General features: G+C 46.4%; 1 protein-coding gene and 1 long non-coding RNA gene across 2 annotated transcripts in view; one reads left to right on the top strand and one right to left on the bottom strand.

Annotated features, from left to right (window-relative positions):
• The window catches only part of LRIG1 (leucine rich repeats and immunoglobulin like domains 1), a 121,958-nt gene that overhangs the window by 49,300 nt on the left and 47,586 nt on the right, over positions 1-25,072 (bottom strand). Inside the window, exon 3 of the mRNA XM_024244385.3 lies at positions 23,259-23,333. Within this exon, the coding sequence (XP_024100153.2) occupies positions 23,259-23,333 (75 nt within the window). The remainder of the gene's footprint in view (positions 1-23,258; positions 23,334-25,072) is intronic.
• Positions 14,271-20,477, top strand: LOC134761009 (uncharacterized). Its single transcript, XR_010139190.1, has 3 exons — positions 14,271-14,404; positions 17,888-18,013; positions 19,425-20,477. It is a non-coding gene; the product is annotated as an uncharacterized LOC134761009 (long non-coding RNA).

Below are 25,072 nucleotides of genomic sequence, written 5' to 3'. Positions count from 1 at the left end.
ACCATTAGCTCCAAGTGCCCTGTTTCATGCTGCTTCATTTGACCACATTCTCAGATGCCACTGCCCTCCTATGTCCCCTTTCTGACCCCTCCCCAAAAAACACATTAGGAATACAGCCTGGGGCCACCGAACATGGCCAAGCTCAATCTAATCTTGTTCAGGTGTCCAGTAGAATTTTTTAAAATAAGTGAGGGCCTAATGATCACCAAAAAAAAAGAAAAACAAACAAAAAAGAATAATTCTAAGTCTCAAATTGGCAAGAAATAATGTTGATGCTAAAGTCCACAGCTTACGATAATGCACTTATGCCAGGACCAATGCCCATATACAACGTGAAAATTAAGATGAGATATTTTTCAAGAACAAGTGAGTGCGGAAGAGCTTTCCTAAGCCAACTTGAATAAAAGTCTCTCTTCTCAGAATGACAATGGAAACCATTTCCCTCTAGCCTGCTTTACATCCATCTTCTTAAAAATTAAAACCAAAATCATTTGTTCTACTGCAGAAATTGATCATTTACTCAAAGAACTGCTGTCTCGTAAGAAACAGCCCAGCCTGGGTTATTTGCTGGACAGGAAATGAGAATCAGAATAAGCAGGTCTCTCTCTCTTGCTTGTTCCCTCTCTCTTCCCCTGCTGCTGGTGAATGAATCACCAGTTCCCTGGGGAATTTTGGCAGATTCTCAGCCTGGCTGCAGATGACGTTCCAGATCTGTTTATTCAGGTGGAGATTGGATAAAAAACAAGAGCAGCCCAGTGGCGGGATAAACAGCCTCCGCCAGGCAGGGTCAACCTCTCCAAAGGCAGGACTAGGCTGTGTCAACCAACCTCCCAACCCGTTCACTTCCTTTAGGGTCACCCTCCCCTTTGGGTCTTCAACAAACAGTTTCCATTAACTCCTCGCAAAGACGACCCAATGTCCCATCCCCATGAGACTACCTAACCCCCAGGGACCTTGCTACAGCAGATCCCATTTGGTTCTCCCACCCATCAGCTTACACCCATTGAACTGAAATCCCCAGATCCCTGAAATGAAGAAATTTAGGTACGATCAAGAGCCGGCCACCACTGTTCTGTGAAGTCTAGAGTGACCCAACTCATGAATGACTGCAGATCACCAGGACCCAATCCAAACTATCAGAATGTTCTGCATTTAAGATGCACAAATAAACAACAACAGCAAAACTCCCAAGGAAATACACATTGTTGAGTAAAAGATGCCCATCTGAAAAGACTACCAATTGTATGATTCCAAATGTATGACGTTCTGAGAAAGGCAAAACTATGGAGACAGTAAAAATATTTAACTGCCAGAGGCTGGGGAGAGAGAGATGAGCAGGTTCAGCACAGGGGATTTTTAGGTCAGTGAAGCTATTCTGTATGACGCTGTAATGGCAGACACATGTGATTATACATTTGTCAGAACCAAGACTGAACTCTAATGTAAACTATAAACTTTAGTAATAATGGATCGATATTGACTCATCAATTGTAACAAATGTACCACACTAATGCAAGATGTTAACAATAGGGGAAACAGGTTGGGTGTGTGAGTGTGTGTGAGGGGGAGCGAGAAGAGACGGGGGAGCATATGGGAACTCTCCGTACTTTCCACTCGATTTTTCTGTAAACTTACAACTGCCATAAAAGTCCATTAATTAAAAACAAAACAAAACAAAACAAAACCTCCTAAAGTATTAAGTAGTCCTGCAGTCTTGACGGGGTAGAATATAAACTGCACACTGGCTAGGATTTTTTAGTCTATCGTATTGACTGCTATAGCCTTAGCCCCCAGAATAACGCTTACAACTTAAAAGGTACTCAATCAGTATCTGTTGAATAAACAAACAAATTACAACTTTAGTTCGATGTCTTACATTCACCACAACAAACCTGAACCAAGGAACATTACTCAGGAAAAAAACAAAAAAAACAAAAAAAAAAACACTGAGGCAGGACCAACCATCCAATTAAAAACTTTTAAAAAGAAAAAAATTTAAGACACAACGTGGAGTTAACTTTTTTAAAAAAGGTAGGGAAGCTGACAGACCTATTTAAAAGCAAATGTTGAATACGATGGATTTTCAAATAGCATGAGGTGGGGGTTACTTACGCATTTCCCACATTCAATTGAACCCCAAACAGTGGCCCTCACTGGCTCACCAGGCTTGCAATGTTGAGACAATTATGCTTGTCCAAGGCTGGCCAACAATCTCTCCCTCACTCACTTCTAGCCGCAGCTCGGCCCTGCCTGAGGTCCCCATCTGCACGCCTCCCCTAGGAGTTCCACGTGGACACTGCTGACCCAAGGAAGCTGTACAAGCCACATCTGGATCACATTCCCCAGGGAGAAAGGCTATGCCATCCTAACATGGGCAGGGACTTCTAAGGGGCTTGAGGAGTTAGTTCCACGTCCACACAGAGGTCAGCTGTTTTGGCATCTGGGCACGGCAAAGCAGTACCAGGTTGGGCCAAGAGATGAAAAACCAGGCCCAAGTTGGGCCAGAGATGAACAATGAGCCACTTCCACCAGAATTCCCAACCACATACGGGCACCTCTGGGTGAGAAGAGCCAAACGTATTTATCGCTTTTGCTCAGGGTCAACATAGCCACTTGATTATCTCTCGGGGCTTTGTTTTCCCCTAAATGTGTCAATGCATCCCTATTTTCTTCCCCCTTTGTTTTCCTTTCCCTGGTGACCTGCTACCCCCACACCCCAGCACACTGATGGTGTTCCCTCCACCACACCGAGACTCCGCCACAAGATCTCAGCCCTCGTAGAGCACAGGCCCCACCCTGAAAGTTGGCAGAGCACCGGGCTATCAAGCTGTGTCGTGTGGAGCCACCAACCCCGGCACAACCGTGGAGCCCGGGTACGGCACAGCTGAACTGAACCCCTCTGATTTCCCTTTGAGAACAAGGTTAAATGTCCTTCATTACAATTGTCAGGGCACATGTGTCCCTGCCTGTTCAGCTCTGCCCCTCAAGGGAAGGAGGAAAGAAAACCAGGACACAGAACAAGGGACATGGATTCACCCAGACTCCAGGGGCTGAGTAACTGTTTCTGGCCAAGAAAAGCAGAAAAGGTGAGATGGCAATGATCAAGAATGAGGTGATGAGAGTGCCCCTTAAGGCCAGGGACTAACCCCAGAAATTTTAACCAATTAGCATCCGCACCACCCACGTTGGAGGGTGTCAAGAGGCTGCCATGCATGGTTTTCCTCCAAAGAAGGCTCCGCCAACTAGGGTGAGGTGGGAAGTCCTGAGCCCAGGGGTGTGAAATGATGGAGATACTGCACTTCACACAGCAAGGACCTCCTCTGCCCAAGTTCCATAGGGACTGGTCAGCAACTGGGGTAGGGGGTCACCCAGGAGTCCAAGACCAATGAGCTCTGACATGAGCTATAGTGGTCTCTGTTCCTCTGACCTCACCAACTAGGATCTGAAAAAATGGAACCACTGATGAGAAACATGCTGACCTCACGCCAAATTCCCAAAGGGAGCAGAATGAACCTCCTTCTCTCAGCCACCCTTCCATCTCAGCCTCGGGCAAAGCGGTCTGCAGCACTCACGCACCTGGAGACTGTCCATGCCACCATGCTAAACCAAAAGCAGGGCACACAGCCCACCAATTCACATGACTGTCCCTCTCTAGAAGATACACGTAGAAAAAAAGGTAGGGAATACAGGATGTTGTTCTCACAGTACGATGATAACGGAATCCCCACTCCATTTTGCATACTGCCTGTCAATTATGTGACATTAAATTTATATTTACAAAGCAGTTAATGAAAACGTAGACACTGAACTTTGGGACCTAATCCTTAAGTGCAGAGCAGACTAAGAAGTGTGGTGGAGAGCTGTGTAGGGTTGGTACAGCCCAGGGTGGCCTGAGCAGTTCCACCACCAGTCCACCAGGCACAAAGGAGGGTTTTCCACGCAGAACCTCCTCCCGAACCCCCTGTCCCCGACACTCTCATGGCACAAAAGCCTGCTCCAGGTGGTGCAAACTTCAAAGGGCCTTTGTAGCCGGAGTCTGGAATGGAGCCCTGGTGCTTCTGCAGCCTCCAGGAAGTGGTTCCAATGCTGCACAGGGCCATGGATGTCCAGGGAGCTTGTCCTTGATGCTTAGCTATGGAGGAGGCACACTGCATTTTCTTTCCAGTAGAAGGGGTGGCAGGAGTAGCCATAATGGCAGGAACAGTGGGAACAAATCTAACATTTTGTTAGTGCTTACCAGTAGCTAGGCGCTGGCTTCGCTCTTAACATCTTCCCTCATTTAATCTTCATGACAACCCCAGAGGTGGCCACTATTACCGTCCCCATTTTACAGATGGGGATGCTAAGGCACGGAAAGGTCAACTCACTTGCTAAAGGTTACACAGCAGTAAGCAGGGCAGTTGGGACTGGAGCCCGGAACAGGAATCCATATCCCACACTCCTGGTCAGGATGTGGAACTGCCTCACAAGGGAAGCGGGCAGAAGAAACCTGAGGAAGACAGCTTCTCTTGATAGCACCCCATACCTCCCACCTCTTCTCGGCATCCACCAGGGACAGGGATAATCCTATGCTGGGGCCACACCATGTGACTGGAGCAGAGGCAGGACCTGACTCTGCAGATACACAGGGAATAAGAAGGGGAATGTCCTGTCGCAAGCCACTGTTCATCCCCAGTCCTGCCAGGGATCCACACCCACACGTAGGCTTCCAGGCCCTCAGCCCACAGCATGTCAACACACCATTGTCGGAGGGCCCAGCCAGACCACCTCTATTTATATTTAGGATGACTGGAGTGGTCAGTGGCCATGTCCCCATCCTAAATAGGTGGGTGAGAGTGGCTCTTATTTCCTCAGGCAGTAAGTATAACGGCACAGAACTGAGCACTCTCCAGGGAACAGAAGAAACTTGTTCACTCATTGCTTACCACCACGCCAGAGAAGGCACCACCTACTCCAGAATCAGAGAGGTTAAGACCCTGGTATGAGGTCACCCAGCTAACCAGGATGCAAGCATAGGTATCCTCTGACTCCAGGCTGTGCCGCTCTCTGGAGTGACAGTGGCACAGTAAGCCAGACCAGACAGCCTGCGGCTATGAGGACAGAGAGGGGACTGTAGGTGCTGCAGTGCTAAAGCTCCCTCTGAGGTCACACACGGGCCCCTCACCTCTACTGGCCACTGGCACATTCCCTGAGATTCACATGCCAGCTTCCTGACAGCTCTGCAGTTCCAGGCAAAGGAGGAAGCTGTTTCAGCACTTGGCTGCAGCCTCTAAGACAAGATCCTCTCCTCTCTGGGGAGCGATACCACTGATGTGCCTTTAAAAATAAAACCAGGCCTGCTTCCTGCCCCTACTGAAAGACTTTGATCTCCCAATCATACGATTTAGAATATCTCTTACCACGCAATTTCTCAAGCCTTCAGCATAATGACCTGACAGTACTCCGGGAGGGTTAAGGATGGGTATGGGTGGGATTGAGGAGTTGGCCCTTTAACGCAGCCCTTCTTCACCCATCCCAAAAATGATTTGTTACAACACCAAAGTGGCACTGTCTGCAGCACCCTTTCTCTGCACCCCAGAACCATCTCACCCCTTGCCTTGTCCATGCTGGGATCCTATGAGAAACAATTCTTGTTGTTTCTTTTGTGGAACCACAAGCTTCAAGTTTCTTATTTCAGGCTTTTAAAAACACGTCATCATGAACTTACATGCAAAACATAAAACTACAGATCTTCTAAGAGAAAACACAAGAGAAAATCTTTGGGATCTAGAGTTAGGTAAAATTCTTAGACCTGACGCTAAAAGCACAATCCATAAAAGGAAAACTTAACACATATTAGGTTTTATCAAAATTAAAAATGTTTGTTCAGTGAAAGACTCTGCTAAGATGAAAAGACAAGCTACAGATTGAGAGAAAGTATTTACAAATCACATATCTAACAAAGAACTAGTATCCAGAATATATATCCAGACTATATAAACATCTCACAAAACTCAAGAGCAAAACAACAACAAAAAACAACCAAAAAATCCAATTAGAAAATGGGCAAAAGGCATGAATGGGCATTTTACCAAAAAGAATCTACAGGTGGCAAATAAGCAAATGAAAAGATGCTTAACATCATTGGTCATCATGCAAATAAAAATGAAAACCATAATGAGGTATCACTACACACCTATCAGAATGGCTGAAATTAAAAAAATACAACACCACGGCCAGGTGCGGTAGCTCACACCTGTAATCCCAGTACTTTGGGAGGCTGAGGCGGGTGGATCATTTGACTTCAGGAGTTCAAGACCAGCCTGACCAACACGGCGAAACCCTATCTCTACTAAAAATATAAAAATTAGCCAGGCGTGGTGGCGTATGCCTGTAATCCCAGCTTCTGGGGAGGCTGAGGCATGAGAATCACTTGAATCCAGGAGGCAGAGGTTGCAGTGAGGAGAAATCGTGCCACTGCACTCCAGCCTGAGCAACAGAGCGAGACTCTGTCTCAAAAAAATTAAAAAAAAAACAACCACACCACCAAATGCTGGCCATAATGTGGAGAAACGGAATTGCCTATACATTGCCGGTAGAAATGTCAAATGGTATGGCCATTCTGGAAGAGTCTGACAGTTTCTTAAAAAAACTAAACATGCAACTCTCATATGACCTGTCAATTGCACTCCTGGGCATTTATCCCAGAGAAGTGAAAATTTACGTTCACACACACACAAAAAAAACCCAAACACAAATGTTCATAGCAGTATTTTTCAAAAACAGCCCCAAACTGGAAACATGCTAGATGTCTTTCATCGGATGAATGGTTAAAGTACGGCACATCCATATTATGGAATACAACTCTGTGATTAAAAAGGAATGAAACGACACATACAATAACCTAGAGGAACCTCCAGGGAATTATGCTGAGTGAAAAAAAGCCAATCCCAAAAGGTTATCCATACTTTATTATTCCATTATATAAAATTCTAAATGAAAAAACTACAAATTTGGAGAACACATTAGAAGTCAACCAGCGGGGCTGGGCATGGTGGGTCAAACCTGTAATCCCAGCACTTTGGGAGGCCGAGGCAGGCAGATCACTTGAGGTCAGGAGTTTGAGACCAGCCTTGCCAACAGGGTGAAACCCCATCTCTACTAAAAAAAAAATAAAAATAAAAAAATACAAGAATTAGCCAGGTGTGGTGGTACATACCTGTAATCCCAGGTATTTGGGAGGCTGAGGCAGAAGAATCGCGTAAACCTAGAAGACTGAGGTTGCAGTGAGCCAAGGTCACACCACTGCACTCTAGCCTGGATGGCAGAGCAAGACTCTGTCTCAAAAAGAAAGAAAAAGACAACCAAGGGTATGAGGGCAAGAAGTAAATGACTGTGGCCATAAACGGGACAGATCCTTGCAATGATACAAATATTCTGCATCCTGACTGCATCGATGTCAATATCCTGGTTATGAAAAGTTGTACAAGATGTCAGCATTGGGAGAAACTGGGTTTAAGGGTACGTGAGGGATCACTCCATATTATTATTTTTTTTTACAACTGCATGTGAATCAACAATTATCCCAAAGTATAATTAAAACAACAATACAAAAGTGTCATGGCATTCACGGTGGAATCAGATGGAAGGTCTGGGGGAGTTCCCAGTGGAATCAGCCTTCCTGCTACTTTACTAGTCTCCAGCCATCCTTCAAACCAGCAGAAACTTACACAGTATGACTGAGGTCTCAGAGCCAAGCACCAACTACCACCGGGCTCTGTGTGATTTCTGAAATGTGGGGATATGCATGAACTGTTTAATTACTTCTCATCATTTAGGAAAGGGCTGAGGGCTGGGACTCCTAGAGACAAGGGTGTTGCTGATAAAGTTGAGGACAGCTAGTGTGGCCCTTGCCTGGCATCAGGGATTGTCATCCAGCCCTGTGTCTTCTTCCAGCACTACCTGGCCAAGGAAGATGTGCCAGACGTTCATGCCCAGAAAGTGGCAGACGCAGGTTGCCAGACGCCAGACTCCCAAAGCATCATCCTTCGAATACTGGCCTTGGAAGGTGTTCCATGGAAAGGGTTGTGGGTGCAGGCAAGTTCAGAAAGGGGCATCTCCTCCACCGCCTCTTGCAGACTCCTTCAGCAGGTCAGCAAAGGAAAGCGGCTTAGGAGAGACGGTAACGACACCTTTCACTCAGCTTGCTTTGGCATTTGCTAAACTTACATGACCACAAAATCCTTTTCATGAAACGACCATTAACATCCCACAGAACAAGTATTCCAGGTGGCTCACTACTCCCTATCTGTGGGAAACACCACGTCTCTCCCCCTCATTAGAGGTCAAAAGACATACAACCGCAGAGCCCGGGGGTCTGGTGTCAGCCTCCAAACAAAGCCAAACTGTGACAAGCCTGCACAGGAAGAACTGAAGAGGAGGGGGGAATATATGCCTGTGGTAGAGAAGTCGAAACTTCATGGATGTGCATTTAGAGACAGGTAAGCAGCACTCTCCCCTGCCAGGGGGACGTGAGGAGTGGATTTTATCATTCTCTATCTAGGTCAGCACCTCTCATGCTCCCAAAATCTCCCTTCCTACCTCTGAAAGAAAATAAAAACATAATAGAGCTATGATGAAATGATCTTAGGAAGACCTCTGCTTGTCCTTGGAGACTCAAAGGGAACATCAAGCACTAAAGGCTCTGAAATGTTCTGCAGGAAAGAAAGGTGCTCACCTTCAACTCTGGGTTTTCTGAACTTTCTAAACACAGAGCACTCTTTTTCCCCTCAATGCATCTACTGGCACCTCTAGAATCCAGGCACTCCTTAATGTAATCTTTTACGCAGCCTGCTGCACCTCCCTCATTTTCCTTCCATCTCTGTGGTGGGGAATGGGTAGCATCTCCCAGCATGGGCTGGACGCCTGCAGTGATCTGCAGTGACTCTCCACCTTCGCTTCAGAGAAAGCCTTTCCCAAACCACCTGCTGGCCCCTCAAACAAGCGAGCACAGACTGGCACAGCCCTTCTGACACATCTGTGGTGAGGTAAGAGCAATTTCTCATCTAAGCAAACTGAGGCTTGGAAAGCTGCTGCTAGAACGTGGCAGAACCAGGACTCAAACCCCAATAATGAGCCCTGGGGGCAAGCCCTGTCCACCTCTGGGCCAGGCGGCCTCTCACATGGCAGTTTCCACTAATACTTTTTCTCCCATGACACCCTGCCTGCCTCTTCAGTAAATCCAGTAAAGCAAGACTTATCCCCTGGCTGGAGAGCCATCCCCTCCAGCACCCCTCAGCAGGCCACTTCTACTATTACGTGCCCAAGCCTGTCTCTCCACCTTGAGTAAATATCTAAAACAACCTAGTGTCTGCCCCATACCTCACAATCGCTTATCCTTAAGATGACCCTTCCACTTGGTCCCTCAGAGTCATTCATCCATACATGGATGGGATGCCTGCTACATGCAGCTGCTGTAAGGAAAGATGGATGCAGCTACTGTGCCATCAGCCCCTCACCCCAGCCCCCAAGGAGACAGAGAGATGTGATAGGTGCAGTGGCAGAGGGGAACACAACGTCATGGGGGGAGGAGGTCAGAAGAGGGGCGGCCATTCCAGATCAAGGTGGCAAAATGAACCAGGTACAGGATCCAGAGACACACCCAGTGTGGGCTTTCCTTACGCACAATTTAGAGGTGGGAGAACAGGAAGAAATGGAGCCAGGGCCAACGCTGAAAGAGCTGGGACTTTGTCCCATAGAGGATGGGAAGCCATGAAGGGACCCTTCATTCATGTCTTCGTCAAATATTGATGAAAGTACTTCATTGGGTGGTCGGTGTGGAGTGGGGAGGGATGAGGGCTGCCTGAGAGCCACATCTGGATGCTTGGGAGCCAAGGCCTTGGGGAACCCCTGTAGAGATGAGATGCATGGCCCAGATTTGGCACCAGACCCGAAGGGCCTGCTAGGGTGCTACCCCCTGTCCCACTCCAAGCAGACTTCACAACATAAGAGCACACAGCTCAGCCGGTCCTCTCCACAGAATTCACAAACATGGGAGCCTGCCAGGAACCTGGGGCCCCACAACTAGAGGGTCACCCACAACAGCAGTTCTCAACGAGGGATGTGAGTCTGTTCCAAAGAACATACAGCCCAGGCCTCTAGTAGGGAAGCAGCCATGTGTGTTTTTAACCCTGGTTGAGTATGGTTGATACTGAACCAGCCCCTCTCCTTACAGATGAAAGAACAGAAGTCACAAAGAGAAGTGTTTTGTGAAACGTCCTATAATGGATCCATAATGTCAGAGTAGGGACCACAAGCCAAGTGCCCTGACACTCGTTCCTCTGAACACTACTGGTGCTAACAAGGGGGAAAAGGCCCTGTGCACTCCGGGAAGGGATGTTTCCTCCCAGTTCCCAAGAGCTGGAATGAGCCTTGAGTTAGGTCCCGACAAGAGGACGGTGAGAGGGCCTCCCCTGCAGCAGAGATACCACTGCAGAAATTCCAGCACCCAGCTGGGATGAGCAAAAATGGACCAATGCTCTCTATTGAAATGCCCACAAAGGGATGGCGCTGTGAGAAGCCACCTGGTCCTCACCACTGTGCCAACAACTCATGCCTTTCGGCTTTCCCTTCCTAGAGGTGACCCATGAGGCCACCAAGGCAGGGAATGCACATCTCTGCCACATCACCATTTCCTTTGATGACGTATTGAATCTCTCAAGGACTACAGCTCTTTTCCAGGTAATGGGGGAAAGTGAAGACAGGCACTGGGCTCTTACTTGGAACCACATAGTTGCTACAGCATCACCAAATCAGGGTTCTCGTTCACATACACTAGAGGAGAGGAAGACGGAGCAGGGGCCAGCCTAGCCCGTGAGGAAAGCCAGGTGGTGAAAGGGTTTATCACGGCTGTCGGCAAGGCCATGGGGAAGGGGAGCCCCTGGAAGAACTGCGCCAAGGCCTCCCCGGGCCCAGCCCACAAAGCCCATGCTGGCTTTCTCAACATGCCAGCTCTCATTCCGATTGAGAAGAACCAAACAATTACGAGGCAGAAAAACTTCACTATGCATGCTGATAACTACTGTTTTTCCCCTTATAAAAAGTACATTTGATTTGGAGAAAAGTCACGTTCTAAAAAGTCCAAGAGGAATTTTTTTTCTCATTTCCAAAGTTCTACTCTTTGCAACTTAACCTAGCATCCAATTCCAAACACAACCTTCACAAAATCCCATTATACAATTATCCAACTCAATTTTAGCACCAGAACTTTGCTATATTACAATAAAGCTTTTGGGTGAGATCCTTCAGTTTCTATATCATCTATTTACATTTTTTTTAAAAAAAGAGCCAAGTCTTACTTTTGGAGTTATAAAGAAAAAGGTGTTTAAGGAGCTTAGAATAAGTCAGTTTTGCCTCGTTTTACTATAAAGGGAGTTTTTTCCACCATCATAGTGGGACATTTCTGACATATAGGTAGAATGCAAATGACAGCTGGGTGGGCTATCAGCAGAAAGAATGACCCAGATAAGGGGCAAATCCACAGTTGAATTCTGTGATCTCCAAATAAGGTGGGCAGGTCTAATCAGACCAAACACCCTCACCCGTGCACCACCAAAGCAACTTCCTCATCACGCTGCGGCTAACTGCACGGTATCTTCAAATTAAATCAACAGTGAAAGAGGGAAACTAAAACCTCTACTAGGGATCCCCAGAGTCCTAAGTACTAAAATGAAGGCCAGCCTCAATATTTATTTCCCCTCCACCTGGTGAGAAAGAAAGAGAAAAAAAGGAGTGGAAGGCAGGGAGGTGGGGGAGCCTGGGTATTTTAAATGGTAGTTATGAGAGGGGAGGAGAGAAGAGGAGGAACAATGCCTTTCACTTGCAATTACCCAGCTGTGGCTTATTAAAGCTTTTGGCTGCACACTGAAATGACCTGGAGAGCTTTTTAAAAAAAAAAACACCACAACGCCTGGGCCCAACACTCACCCCCTCTGCTCCCCAGCCCACTAACTCGAGGTTTTGATTTAACTGCCCTGAGACGTAGACATCTAGATTTTTTTAAGCTCTCTAGGTCATTCTACTATGAGTGAGAGCCACCGCTTAAACATTTGCCTAGCACTTTGCTGCTTGCTGCACCTACCCCAGGTAGAGAAAAAAAGATGACGACAAGAGAGGAGAGAAAATAAACTCTGCTGCTGTCCTCAACAGCTTCCGTAAGACGAATGAACAGATACATATATGGGGGTTTTCTGTAAGCTTCAACTGGTTTATAGGAGGGTGAGCCATGATGGATATCTGCAAGTAAGATCCATTTTTACCGCATGTAAATAGACCCCTCTCCAGTCTCCAATACCAAGCGGCCTCCAGGGTTCAGCGTAGAGAGCAGCAATGCCCCTCAGAGCACAGCAGCAAAAGCAGGCTTGCCTTGCCCACAGCCCCAAAGGTGCTCAGTACAAAGCTGTCAGAGATAGCAAGAGTGTCTTAACACTCAATGCACATTCAGTATATACCAGACACTATACTGAGGACACATACTGTTTAGTTAATCCTAACCGCCACCTTATCAGCAAATATCATTTTATGAGTGAGAAATCTGAGGCCTGAGAGAACCTGCCCAGGTGACATAGCAAAGGTGATGCAGGCAAGACTCAAACCCAGATCTGATGGATACAGAGCCTTCTCTTCAGCACTGTGCAAAACTGCCCCCTCTCTATAAAGCCCACATGATGCCTGAATCAGCGTGAGGTGAAGAGATCCATTTGTACCTACCTTTGTCCTACTGCTATGTGGAAAAGGAACCCTGCTATTTAGAAACTAATTTCACAGCAGCTGTCCCCGAGGGAAAAAAGTATCAGAGCCCCCAAAGAGACTCTACAACAGGATAGCTAGTTGGGCAGAAGCCAGTGGCCCCTGAGAGGGCAGCCTCCGGGGCTGCACACTTCACAGCACACATTTCATCTCCTGGTTGATGAAGTTGGGAAGAAAAAAAACCACAAACTGGCACCTTTATTTCAGCTGTTTGGGTTTGAAAGGCATCCAGGAAGTGAGGAAACTGCAGAGGAATTCGCCTTGAAGTGATGTCTTCGGGGGCAGATAGCCACTATCCGAGAATCTACTGGCACAATCGAACATGTTTGGGCTCTGCCGAGACCTGACAACAAGAGTGTTTTTCCTCACTGTACCTTTCACAGATGGCCGGCATAATCAGCTCTGAATTGACATGAGAGAGAGAGACAGGGAAAGATAGTGGGGGGAAGGACCTTCTGTTACTTCGCATCAGTGAAAGAAAATCATACCAAGAGCTACCCAAAGTAAGTTCACCTCGGGTCAGAAAGAGGCTTTTAAAGCAAAGGCATTACAGAGGCATGCAGCACCACTTTGGGAGATGCATGCTGCATTTGCAGGGTAGGAGCCTCTGACTCCACACTCCAGAGTATCATCCGAGCCTCTGGGCCACAATACCAAGGCTTCCCACACCTAGTACAGTTTGAAATGTCAGCACTTAAAATGACAAGACCCTTCTAGGCTCCCAGACCACACACTTCCAAGTGTACAGTGAGCATAAGCCCCAGAGATGGAGAGAAATAACAGGATCCAACTTTGATGCTTCCTTGTTCTGTGACCTCAAGCACATTACTTGCCCTCTCTGTGCCTTAGGTGCCTCATCTGTAAATTGTGCTTAACAGACCCTGTGTCTCATAGGACTGCGGAGGTGACACAGTAAGACAGGTCCCAGGAGGTCCATAGAGCAACGCTTGCCAGTATCAGTGTACCGTATATGCTGACGGTCACTATTTTTTCTTCTTAAAAGGCTGAACAATACAAGATTGCTGATGTTTGACCATTACTGAACAAAACACAAACAGTGATTTCATAGGACTCAATATACTGAGTAAACTATTCTATCTTTAAAAACTCTTGCCTTTAAACAAGCAGGGGGCATCCAATATTCCCTATGTATGGCCCAACAATGACAGGCCTTATGAAAGAAAGGCCCGGCATAAACACAAACACATTTCTTCCACTTGGGCTATAAAAGCTGAAAATGGCTCCCAGGTGTGAGCAGACACAATGGGCCCTGCCTTCCCTGCAAGGCCACCACACAGGTCAAAGTCAAGCCAGCCATCTTCAGATTAGGTGCATATGCTCATGAGGCTTCCCAGTGGTAACTGGATTACAGAAGCCACCTGCAGGAAGTGAGGAGGGGGAGGAGGAGGAGGAGGAAATGGTCCCAGTTGGAATGAGACTGTTGATATGGGCTGGAGCCAACCCCTTTCACACGGGAGATTGTGCAATGACAGAGCAGCTCCGCTTCCCGGCTCCATTTCAAGCAGCCCTGGAGGGTTTTCAGCACTCACTGCTGGAAGGAGCAGCACTTCCCCTCCGAGACCATCCACTGCTTCTCCAACACTGGGGAGCAACCCAGGTACCCACTGGATCTTGGGCTATATTTCCAGCTTACATGGTCATCAGGAAAAAGGAAAGAGAGAGAAATAGGCGGGCGGGGTGGTGGAAAGGAAAAAAGCCCTACACTCAACAAAAGCTACTGAGTTTCCAAAAGAGGCAGTGATCTCTATGACCAAGCTCCTATTCCGTGGGCTCTCCCCTTCCTCGGCTCCCCCAACCCCACAGCTGGTGTTCCCTTCACTTTCTCAGCAAATGACTTGCAGATGTACCTCTCATCTGGCTGGCTCACCACCCCCACTCTCAAAGAAAGGAGAAAAAAGGAAAGAAAAGAGAGAAGGAAAATGACAAGTCATGACTGTGTAATTTGGCAGGCTGGCTGCGGAGGCCACAGCAGCTCTCTTCCCAGCGAAAGGCTCGCTTAGACTGGGGGCAAGTGGCAGTCTGCACTACGGAATCCCTGGGAAGTTTCCGGGACAGAGAGCTGCTTTCTTTGTAAATTGGGTGTTTAATTTTCTATTTTGAGGCTCCTTGGTGGTATCCAGCATCTGATGAGGCTGCAGTTCTAAGAAACTGCAACAGCGGCCTGCTGGCTGTTCATAAAAGCCGGCCTGTTGAAAAAGAAAAAAGGCAGGGAAGGGAGGGTATGCGTTGGGGGTGGGGGATGAGTGAGGGGGCGGGGGGTGAGTGAGGGGGTGTGTGTGCACAAATTGGCCTAAAAATGGAATTAGCCATGTCCTTTTGGTATTCTTCTGAATGCTCCTCCAAGTACCCACTGTGTTGGCTGAACATTTAGGGTGTTCCATTTAATGCCTGTAACTTACACCTCTGTGGAGGGGAAGAGAAAGGAGGTTTGCAGAACAGGGAACCTCGGCTAAAATGTCGCTTCATCTGGGAACCTTATGTGTCATGTGCCCCATCGGTGACGGGCAGTGAGGTGCCCCTTAGACATTCCCCAGCCCCTGTATGACAATTGTCTGTACAGCCATCTTCCTCTGCAGCTAGACTGCCAGTTCCTTGAGGGCAGTAACTCCAGGCCCATAGGACCCGACCTGTTTGCTCATGCCAGGCCTCGTGTGGGGCATGTGCTGGCCAACTTCACAGCAGCCGTGCAGAGGAACCCACGGTCTCCACCATGAACCAGCTGAGGCTTCCTCCACTTTTTCATCTCTTTTGCCCACTGTTGACCTGACCGCAGTTCCCAGGCTGGAAAAATGGGAGGAGAGTAATCTGGTCATAAATAATGCAGTGCTAGGAAGGGGCAATGGGGCAGGTGGGGACTCCAGTAGGGTGGGGGAAAAAATGCCCACCTTTCAGACACGCCTGTTAACTTCCATCTGGAAAAAGAGGTGGCATTCAAGTCTTAGCTGAGGATAAAGACTGATCAGATACGAGTGACTGATAATCAAAAGAAAGGTAAGCATGCTAAAACTGACTCCTGCTGGGGGAAAGGGGATGCCCACCTGTAAGCAGAGCTGCCAGCACCCACCGGCTGAGAGAGTAACAGGGCTCCTGCCACGCTGGGCTGCTCATGAAGTGCTCTCCACCTCTACAGTAGCCGGTGAAGGTCTACTGGGCAGACTTGAGTGGTCACCAGCAAACAGCAAATTAAGCACAAGCAAACATGTAACAGCCATGGGCCTCAAACCCTGAGCCACCCAGGTCTGTTCTGTCCGTGGTACTGGAGCTCACTCTGCCCACTGCCCCAGAGCCTTTCTCAGAAGCCATTACCAGGGCCATAGAGCCCCACTGTCCCAAACAAATGCCTGCCACCACACTGGTGACATTAGGAGTGGAAATTTACTGTCCCCCAAGGCCTAAACAGCTTGGTCAGAACCGACACATGAGCCTTGGGGCTCCCCCCAGCCCCCTATGAGCCCCAGCAGTGGTTCTCAAAGCCAGGTTCCCAGGCCAGCAGCAGGGGCATCATCACCTGGGAACTCATGAGCAAAGCAAATTCTCTTGTCCAATCCCAGACCCATTGAGCCAAGCCAGAAACGAGACTGAGACCCAGTGACTTGTGTCTCAGCAAGCCCTACAGGTGGTCTACCAGTGAGCAGAAGCTGCCATCTCCCAAGGGAAAGGGCATGAGGTTTTATCCAGAAGAAACAATCAGTTCACATCAACAAAAATCTGTGCAAACAGGGCAGGAAGTGAACACATCTTTGAAAACTCACAAGAGGACCAGAACTTTAGATAATTATACATATATGTGTGTGTATATACACATACACACACACATATACACACACATACATCTATATCTATCTATCTATCTATATATATATATATATAAAATTTCTCCCTGTTGTGCTGTTTTTTTGACTAGGCCTGTATCTTCCCCCTTAGCATCTGGAAACCAAAACAGCTTCGGACTACTCAAGGAACAAAAGGCATTCACTTAAAATCAACCTGGGCCTTTTAAAACACAGCTTTGCTCACATTTTCTTCCTAAAGTAGCTGGAGTAATTTACTCTTAACTCCACACTCTTAATCAGAATTCATTTTATTGCCAGAGCAATAAAATACCAGTAGCCCAGGTAAGGTTTACTTTTACACTGACGGTTTACTTTTACCCAAACGGTAAAAGTAAGGTTTTTCTTTAAAGTAAGGTTTACTTTTACCAAAACGGACTGGCCATCCTTCAACAGTAAGGCTAAATCAGGTCGCTACGTGGGGGAAGCCTGTCCAAAGTAGCATGGGGACCTATATACTTGTTTTCATATTTTCTAACACCGTTGATTAGGTCCACTCTTACATCTGGTGACTGGTGGAGGGACCAGCAGATAATTCCTCCGAAGGAAGGATGGGCAACCTTTGGTCTTGGGGAGAATCTCTACACCCACCTCGACTGTACACACACCTATGGTGCCCACAGGTCCAGCTAGGAATAAATGCACAAAGAGCTCCACCATCTGAGATTACCACTCAACTTTTAAAGACAAATTCTTATCTCATCCCTCCAAAGATAAACATCACATGGAAAAATGTTTCACATCAATTCTTTATTATGCCAGCGAAGGATGCCTTTCTTCAGGAGATGCAACATGGAGAAAGTTTTGAAGGCAGGCAGTGAAGAGAAGGACAAGACGTCTCAACCCAGCTCCTTAGATGGAGAATAAGTCCCCCCATCCCCACACACACACATGCAGTGGGAATGCCAGCTGCTGCCTGTTCCTCAGTATAATCTCACCTGTGCTTCAAGCCTGATTATTAACAACCTTAGCTCAGGTCATGAGGCCGAGCCTAATTTTCCGACGTTGCACTCCAGGTCGCTTCCAGCTTGGGCCCTCTAAGGGACTCTCATTATTCCCCCCCAGCCCTGAGCTGCAGCAGATCACAACTGCCTCTCTCTAAGGCTCACTCTTTAATTACACTTTAATGCGAATTGATCTTTGCATTAACGAGCCTGTAAAGAAGATTGATGTCGCCCCTCTTTTCTTCCAGAGGGTTTGCTAGGTACTCTGAGAGTTAAGTATTCCTATTGATTTTACTTCACCAACAGATCCAGCCAAGATGAGGGCTCAGGCCTTTGCTGCCTCAGATCCCTCCAACCCCACCCAGGGCTTCGTCCACTCTTCACTCACCCCTGGAGAAGTGGGGCGGTGACCACCTCCCCCCTTGGTCACAGGTAGGACACCGCTTTTCTTTCCTTCCAAGTTTTGTTCTCCAGAAATTACAACAGAGGGCTGTTAAGTATCCTATCCTCCCCCACCCACCTGCCTTTTTTTTTGAGACAGAGTTTGTTCTTGTCTCCCAGGCTAGAGTGCAATGCTGTGATCTCAGCTCACTGCAACCTCCGCCTCCCAGGTTCAAGTGATTCTCCTGCCGCAGCCTCCTGAGTAGCTGGGATTACAGGCACCTCCCACCATGCCTGGCTGATTTTTGAATTTTTAGTAGAGATAGGGTTTCGCCATTTTGGCCAGGCTGGTCTCGAACTCCTGACCTCAGGTGATCCACCTGCCTCGGCCTCCCAAAGTGCTGGGATTACAGGCATGAGCCACCATGCCCGGCCTTCCTATCCCTTTCATTTAATCACTTTTTCTTCAGCTAAGAGGTCACAGCAAAATATAGTTAAAGCCACCTCAGATATTTTATTAAGTTATTTATAAACTGTCTTCCAGGTTCATTTGTTAACATGAGAGAAAAATGCTTTCCTAAAAAAAAAAAAAAAAAAAAAAAGTTTTCAAGTAAGTGGTTACCAGGGGCTAGGGTGAAGGATATGGGAAGTGACTGCTGAAGGAGTATGGGGTTTTTGGGGGGGGTGGGGAGGGTTGGGGGGTGATGAAAATGTTTTAGCATTCTGCAGTGGTGATGGTTACACAACACTGAGAACGTACTACAAGTGGCTTTTAAACGGTGAGTTAACGGTAAGTTTATTTTTTTTAATTTTCTGATTTTTTTGTGAGTACATAGTAAGTGTATATATTTATGGTGTACAGGAGCTGTTTTGATACAGGCATGCAGTGCATAAAAATCACATCATGGAGAATGGGGCATCCATGCCCTCAAGCATTTATCCTTTGTACTACAAACAATCCAATTACACTCTTAATTTTTTTAAATGTACAATAAAGTTATTATTGGCTATAGTCACCCTGTTGTGCTATTAAATAGTAGGTCTTCAGTCTTTCTACTTTTTGTACCCATTGACCAGCCCCACACCGCCTCCCCATGTCCCTGGGTACATTTATCTTACGTCATTTAAAAAAATAGTTTTCAAAAACATTTTTTCAAGATTAGAAGTAAAAGGCATTTCAATGTGTTTTCAAATGCAACCTAAACCTAAGGAATTTTAATAGCAATATTACAAAGTCACAATTAATTGTGTGCCCCTAAGTTTTGCCTAGGTCTTCCTCCTGGTTGAGGACACAGGCTGTGGGAGAGCAAATGACAAGGCACCATAAAGGGATGAGGTCTAGAACAAACCAGCTGGAGAAGTTGTTAGGTGGACAAGGCCAACCCTATGGGTAATATTGTACAGTCCATGCACAGGAGACAAAAGCTAAGACCAACTATACCACATGCATTTTTACTCCCAGGACTGAAAAATTCAACGATTTCCATTGTCACCAATCTTCTCGACGCTACAAGTGCAGCAACACCACAGGAAAAACAGGGATTTTTCCTCAACAGAAATGTCATTTATGCATCAGACAAAATTACTGTTGCTGTGGGAATCGTAACTTGAGTTTCCTGGATTTCAAATTAAAAAAAAAAAAGAAATCTCAAACGTAAAAATCTACTGGCAGCTTCTGCCCCCATTTAACAAAAGTCTGTTTCCTTTTCTCGGCACTATTTTATGAAATTAGCTCCCTCACCGGAACCCATTCTTATTAAGAGCTTTCCTTGAGTTCTATGCTGTTTATTAAGGACAAATGGCTCCAGCATTATCCTCAGAACACAATGCAAATAAATCTGTTCTTTGACAAATATGTTAATTGAATTAGATTCCTTTAATCAGAAAGTATTAACCAATTGAAATTTTGCTGTATGACTCCAGTTCCCAAAACTATGGAAGTCTCTTTTGAAGCCCTCATAGAAAAAGCCAGGTGCAGAGCAATGCTTCTTCCCACGAGGCTCTCCCAATGGTGCCACCCACCTTGGGAGGGCTCTGATGTCTGGGAAGTCGGCTCAATTCTGCATAAGCAAAATGAAACACAGAGAGAAAGGGCCAACTTCCAGAGGCAAAAGTCCATAATTACAGGTGTCCAAGCTGAAAATTAACAAACCTACTACTTCTGTGAAAAGACAGAAAGCAACAACAGTGGTTATTGGTCAGAGGGTAACTATGTGTTTTGTGACATTATTGCCCCTACTCTCAACTTTCGGGTCACAAAGAGAATACACAAGCTTCGAGGGTACTTCTACCATCTGCTTCAACTTCCTCATTTGAGAAAAAAAGTAACGTATGTATCCCAGGTCACAACTACATTAGAGACAGCAGGACCCACACCTAGCCCTGACTTTTCTGTGATGCATCTACCTACAAACTTGTCCCAAGAAAGTTGTCTGGGCTCCTGTCACTCACATGGCCTCAGCAGACATTTGCTCTATTCTCTCTGCACATTTTGATTATTTTTTTCTGATCCTCTGTCTGCCCACAAAAATGGAATAAGAATTTGAGGATTAAGGACTATAAGCATCTAACTATTAACTACCACATTTTCAGACAATGTGTTGAGGCTTCCGCTTCTCCCTGGGACAGCCTCTGGGCCACAACTGCAGGGGCACAAAAAGTGCCTACTAAATATTTACAGAACACGTGACACCCTTCAGTTCACTAGTTCCGAAAAGTAAGAGACACATCAGCAAAACCTGCTGTTCAAAGCCTGGATGACTGGAATCATCATGTGGATGGGGCTGCTAAGTCTTCTGCCTTCATTGATTAGGGTGAGGAAGGTGGTTCTTTGGGCTGTAAATGATGCTCATCCGCTGCCTGCTCTGTTGTTTTCTCCCTTGTCCTTTGCACGGTCCACTTGGGAAATACAGAAAAGGCATGAAGGATTATCAATACTCCAGCTGCCCAGATGTCATGCTGCTAACCTAACTTGCCAGCACTGAATCCAGGCATCCAATCTAAGAACAGGGAACACAGGCACCTCAGAGAAAACCAAGATAAAGCCCCTTCGGTTTCTGTCATTTCAGAGAAATCACTGACCAAGTCAGATGGTGCCCAACTTCAGGCCAAAGAGCTGGCTGCCAGTGCTAACCTGCATTTTCCAAACTGAAGCCAAACAGGGAGTAAGTCTCTTTTTTTTCTCTCTTGCTTTACATACTTCAATGCTGTCTAATGGAATAGCAGGAACAAGGCCAAACAGCCCCACTTCTCTTGGCACTTGGGCCAAGGAACAGAAATTATTTTTAGTCAGCAGAGCAAGGTGCAATTCTAAGTGCCACAGGCCCGTGGGGCAAACTGGGGGCCCTGACTGCCTCTGACACAGTGTGATTCAGAGTCACCTGCCATGCTCCTGCCCCGAGTGCATGGGGTTAAAGGAGTGATGCAAAGGCATTTTTGTCTGGTCTCAGTTCCACCTCTCACTTTTGCAACTTATAAGACCTCCAGGGAGGCTCAGTTTCTTCTCTGATAACACAGAGATATTCTCTGTGGCCCTAGCTTCCTCACCATATGAGGAACAAGAGGAGTTACATCAGCATTTCTCAAACTTGAACTCGTGGACAAACGGCCAGGGCCCTTGTTAAATGGAGCCTCTGATCCAGTAGTGTTGGCATTAAGCCTGAGGTTCTGCATTTCTAACAAGCTCGAAGCTAACTCAATACTGATGGTCCATGACCTGTGCTTTAAGCAGCAAGCAGCTCCTAGCATCTCCAAGTGCTTTGCTTTATGGACACACAACAGGTTATCACATCCCTATCAGCCTCTTGTAAGACGAACTCATTGATTAAGCCAAAAATTAAACACCTTCCAGATGCTGGGCCCACAAACCAAGTGGGTACAAAATAAAGTCAGACCTTTACCCATCAAGGGAACAAAGGGCCACAAACCTTCCTTCCAGCACTTCACAGGAACAAGGACTGACTCTTAAATCCTGTGGCCTTAAAGGTGAGATCCTGCCAGATCCAAGGAGCTACATGACAACTAGCCACCAGCCAACGACAGTAACCACCATTTGTCAAACACTCCCATAGAATGCTGGGAGCTTCATATACATTCCAATCCCCCGGGCCTCACTTTCCTCACGTATAAAATGGGTCAAAAATGCATTATGTAAATGAGGGAAACAAGGTTCAGAGAGACTAGGTCATCTGTCCAGGGCACAGAGTGAAGTGCAATTCTAACCCCCCACGCTGTCCTGCAATCCCACAATGCCGTGAAAAGGATTAAGCCCAAGACCATGTTTCACAGGGACACAGCACCTCCTGAACACAGGGCGTGCTGCCAGCCAAAGATCCGAGATCTGTAAGCTATGCCAGCACTCTTATTAATAGCACCTTCCTGCAAAGTTTCTCTGCTCAGCCTGCCGAGCCTCAGTATTGAGAAAAGATTCATACAGGTGAGCAAACTAATTATAAAACCAGCAAAATCAAAATAAAATTAAACTATGCAAGCCTGGAGTGGAAACAGGAAATTCAGTGTGAAGAGGGAGGTCCTCTGCTGGGGAAGCTGCCAATAAAATCTGGCAGAGAATACTGTTGGACTCATGGCTGGTTTATCTGGAAAGTCTTCTGGGTGAGTTTAAAACAAGCAAGCTCCTCCACCTGACTGCTGAAGAAATAGGGGTAGGACCAGTGCTCAGTTCTCTAGCAAAGGTTTGTAACAGCACAAATGATAGTATTCCCAATGGGTGCCTTCATGTCTTTTTAGCTAAGGCCCTTCATTTGCTTTTTCATTTCCAGTGTGCTGTCTATAACAAACAGATCGCATCTTCTCTAACACTTGACCATGACAACATACTTTTATGTTGATTCCAGAGGCCTGGGGGCACTTTCTTTCTCTTAAAGCCACAAAAGTAAACTGAGTCACATTACCAAATTCACTGGCACAAAGATGAGCTTGCTGTCTTATAATTGACACAGCTTCCTGTAACTCCAGTTTTATTCAAAGTTGCAGCTTAACCAACCACAGAAGCAAGAAATCTAGTTCCATATACCTCTGGGCATTAAAAAAAAAAAAAAAAGACAAAAGACCTACTTTCTTGCAAACTAAAGATGAGGTAAAACTTCCAGCTTTTAATTCTGCAAACCCCAAAATAGCAAGCAAAGCGTTTGTCATGATCATGAGGGCCACATGAAGAAAGGTCTTTCTTCACCAGCGAGCACATGAACTCAAGTTATCCTGCCACCAGGTATCAGCAAGGCAACAAACACCATGGCCCCACCACACAGCCCAGAGTTCCCCAAACGGCACCACTTACAGAAAGAGAGAGACGACATGTGATGAAGCAGCGCCCAGGGATGGTACCGCTGTCAACTCATTATTATTGAGGTACCTGTAACAACAAGAAGAAATTAATCATGTAAGGCATTTAAATTAGTCTGAAATCATACACATACAACAGAAATAAACAAACGCTGCTGAGTCTGCCACAGTAAACCTATATTCTAATGTTGGAGAAAAGAGAATTTAGCAGTGAGTTTTCAAAGGCAAAGAAGTCACATGAGGTCACAAAAACTGGCCATTGTTCATACCCATGGCTAGAAACAAACACTAAGGGGAAGCGTCTCCTGTCTCCCATCAGCTTCCCATCGAACTCAGAAATCAAGACAAGGAACAGTGAGAACAAGCCAAGAGGCAGGTTCGAGACAAAAGTGCCCCTAAGATCATTGGTGAGAACACTCCCCGTGGGCCGAAATTTGCCCCTGTCAAAGGGCAACATGTGTGGAACAAGAGCCAGAGACTCACACCCAGGCTCACATGGAGTTCTGAGGGGCTTGGAACACATGGGGCCAATTATTTCAGTGCCTCATCTGTGAAATAACAAGGGAACTGGACTTAGAGACTCTCTTCCATTTGAGGTTCCAGCTGGACTCTGATGAAGCCTCTGGATGCATCCCCCAGGAAAATGAACACATATACACACACTTTTGCGCATAGACACTTTGAAAATTCTCCACAGACGAGATTTGCTCTCCAAGCTCCCTTCCTGCTAAAACAGTCCAAATCTGTATTTCCATAGTTAATATCTCTTAACGGAAGGGGAAACCCACGAACCAAAGCACGGCTCGCCTGGTCTGCCCCCAAAGGCTGTGCAATCTGGCCTCCTTACATGGACATGTATTTCCAAATCTAGGAAGAGAATCCAAAATCAGACTTGCAAAGTGAGCCCAACAACCCTTAAGAAAACCAAAGCAAAGTGTTCAGGCTTTCTGACAGGTGATGAGCTAGAAAGAAATTGTACTTGCGATGCAGTCAAGGGGATAAAACAGGGTTCTTATTCTCAGTTTTTTAAGGGAGGTACATCTAACACAAAGCATCTTGTTTCTGTTTGAAGACAAGGCAACTGAAATGACAGCTGTACTCATACAAGTATACAGCTAGCATGTGCTTGAATAGAATAATCTGGTTGTCTGCCATCTTTTATAGAAGTGAATAGGAGAAGAGAAAAAAAAAAAAAAAGGAGAGGCCTTGAATTATCCCATTTGCTTTCTTCAGTGCCAAAGCCAGTTAGGGATGAAGCTTGGCAATTACTGGGCTGTGGGACATAGAATGCCTGTTTCAATAGCTTCATGGCTGAAGCATCTGGCAGAGAGAAGGCAGATCTGTATCATGTGGCAAATCCTTTCTCTACTTAAAGGGCCCTTGTTTGTGTGTTGAAATAGACAATTAATTACTTTAACAGTCTCTTATCTGACTGCCCCCTAAATCAGATTGTTTCTGCTTCACCTTTTATCTCCTCCAACCCTGCTGTGATCCATTTCCCATCCTCACTCAGGGACACTGAAAACTCCCCATTAGTCTTAATCTCAGCTAATAAATTTTCATAGTACCCATCAACGTACCTATTATTACAAGAGACCCCCAGGTTTTATCAGAGCAAGAAAAACTAAGGTCGGGGACCTGCTGTCAATCAGGCAGCTTGTCTAAGAACTCTTTCATTGCTTGCGATTTATTCTAAAACAGAGAGAATGGTAGTAACAAAAACAAAAGCAGGTAAATTAATGAAGGCTGACTATGTGCCAGGCACAGCTCTAGAGCTTTTCAGTATACTAATGCATCTTTACAGCCCTC

This window comes from Pongo abelii, chromosome 2 (genome assembly GCF_028885655.2).
Source record: "Pongo abelii isolate AG06213 chromosome 2, NHGRI_mPonAbe1-v2.0_pri, whole genome shotgun sequence".
Taxonomy (NCBI): Eukaryota; Metazoa; Chordata; class Mammalia; order Primates; family Hominidae; genus Pongo; species Pongo abelii.
This window is presented reverse-complemented; position numbering and strand designations above follow the sequence as displayed.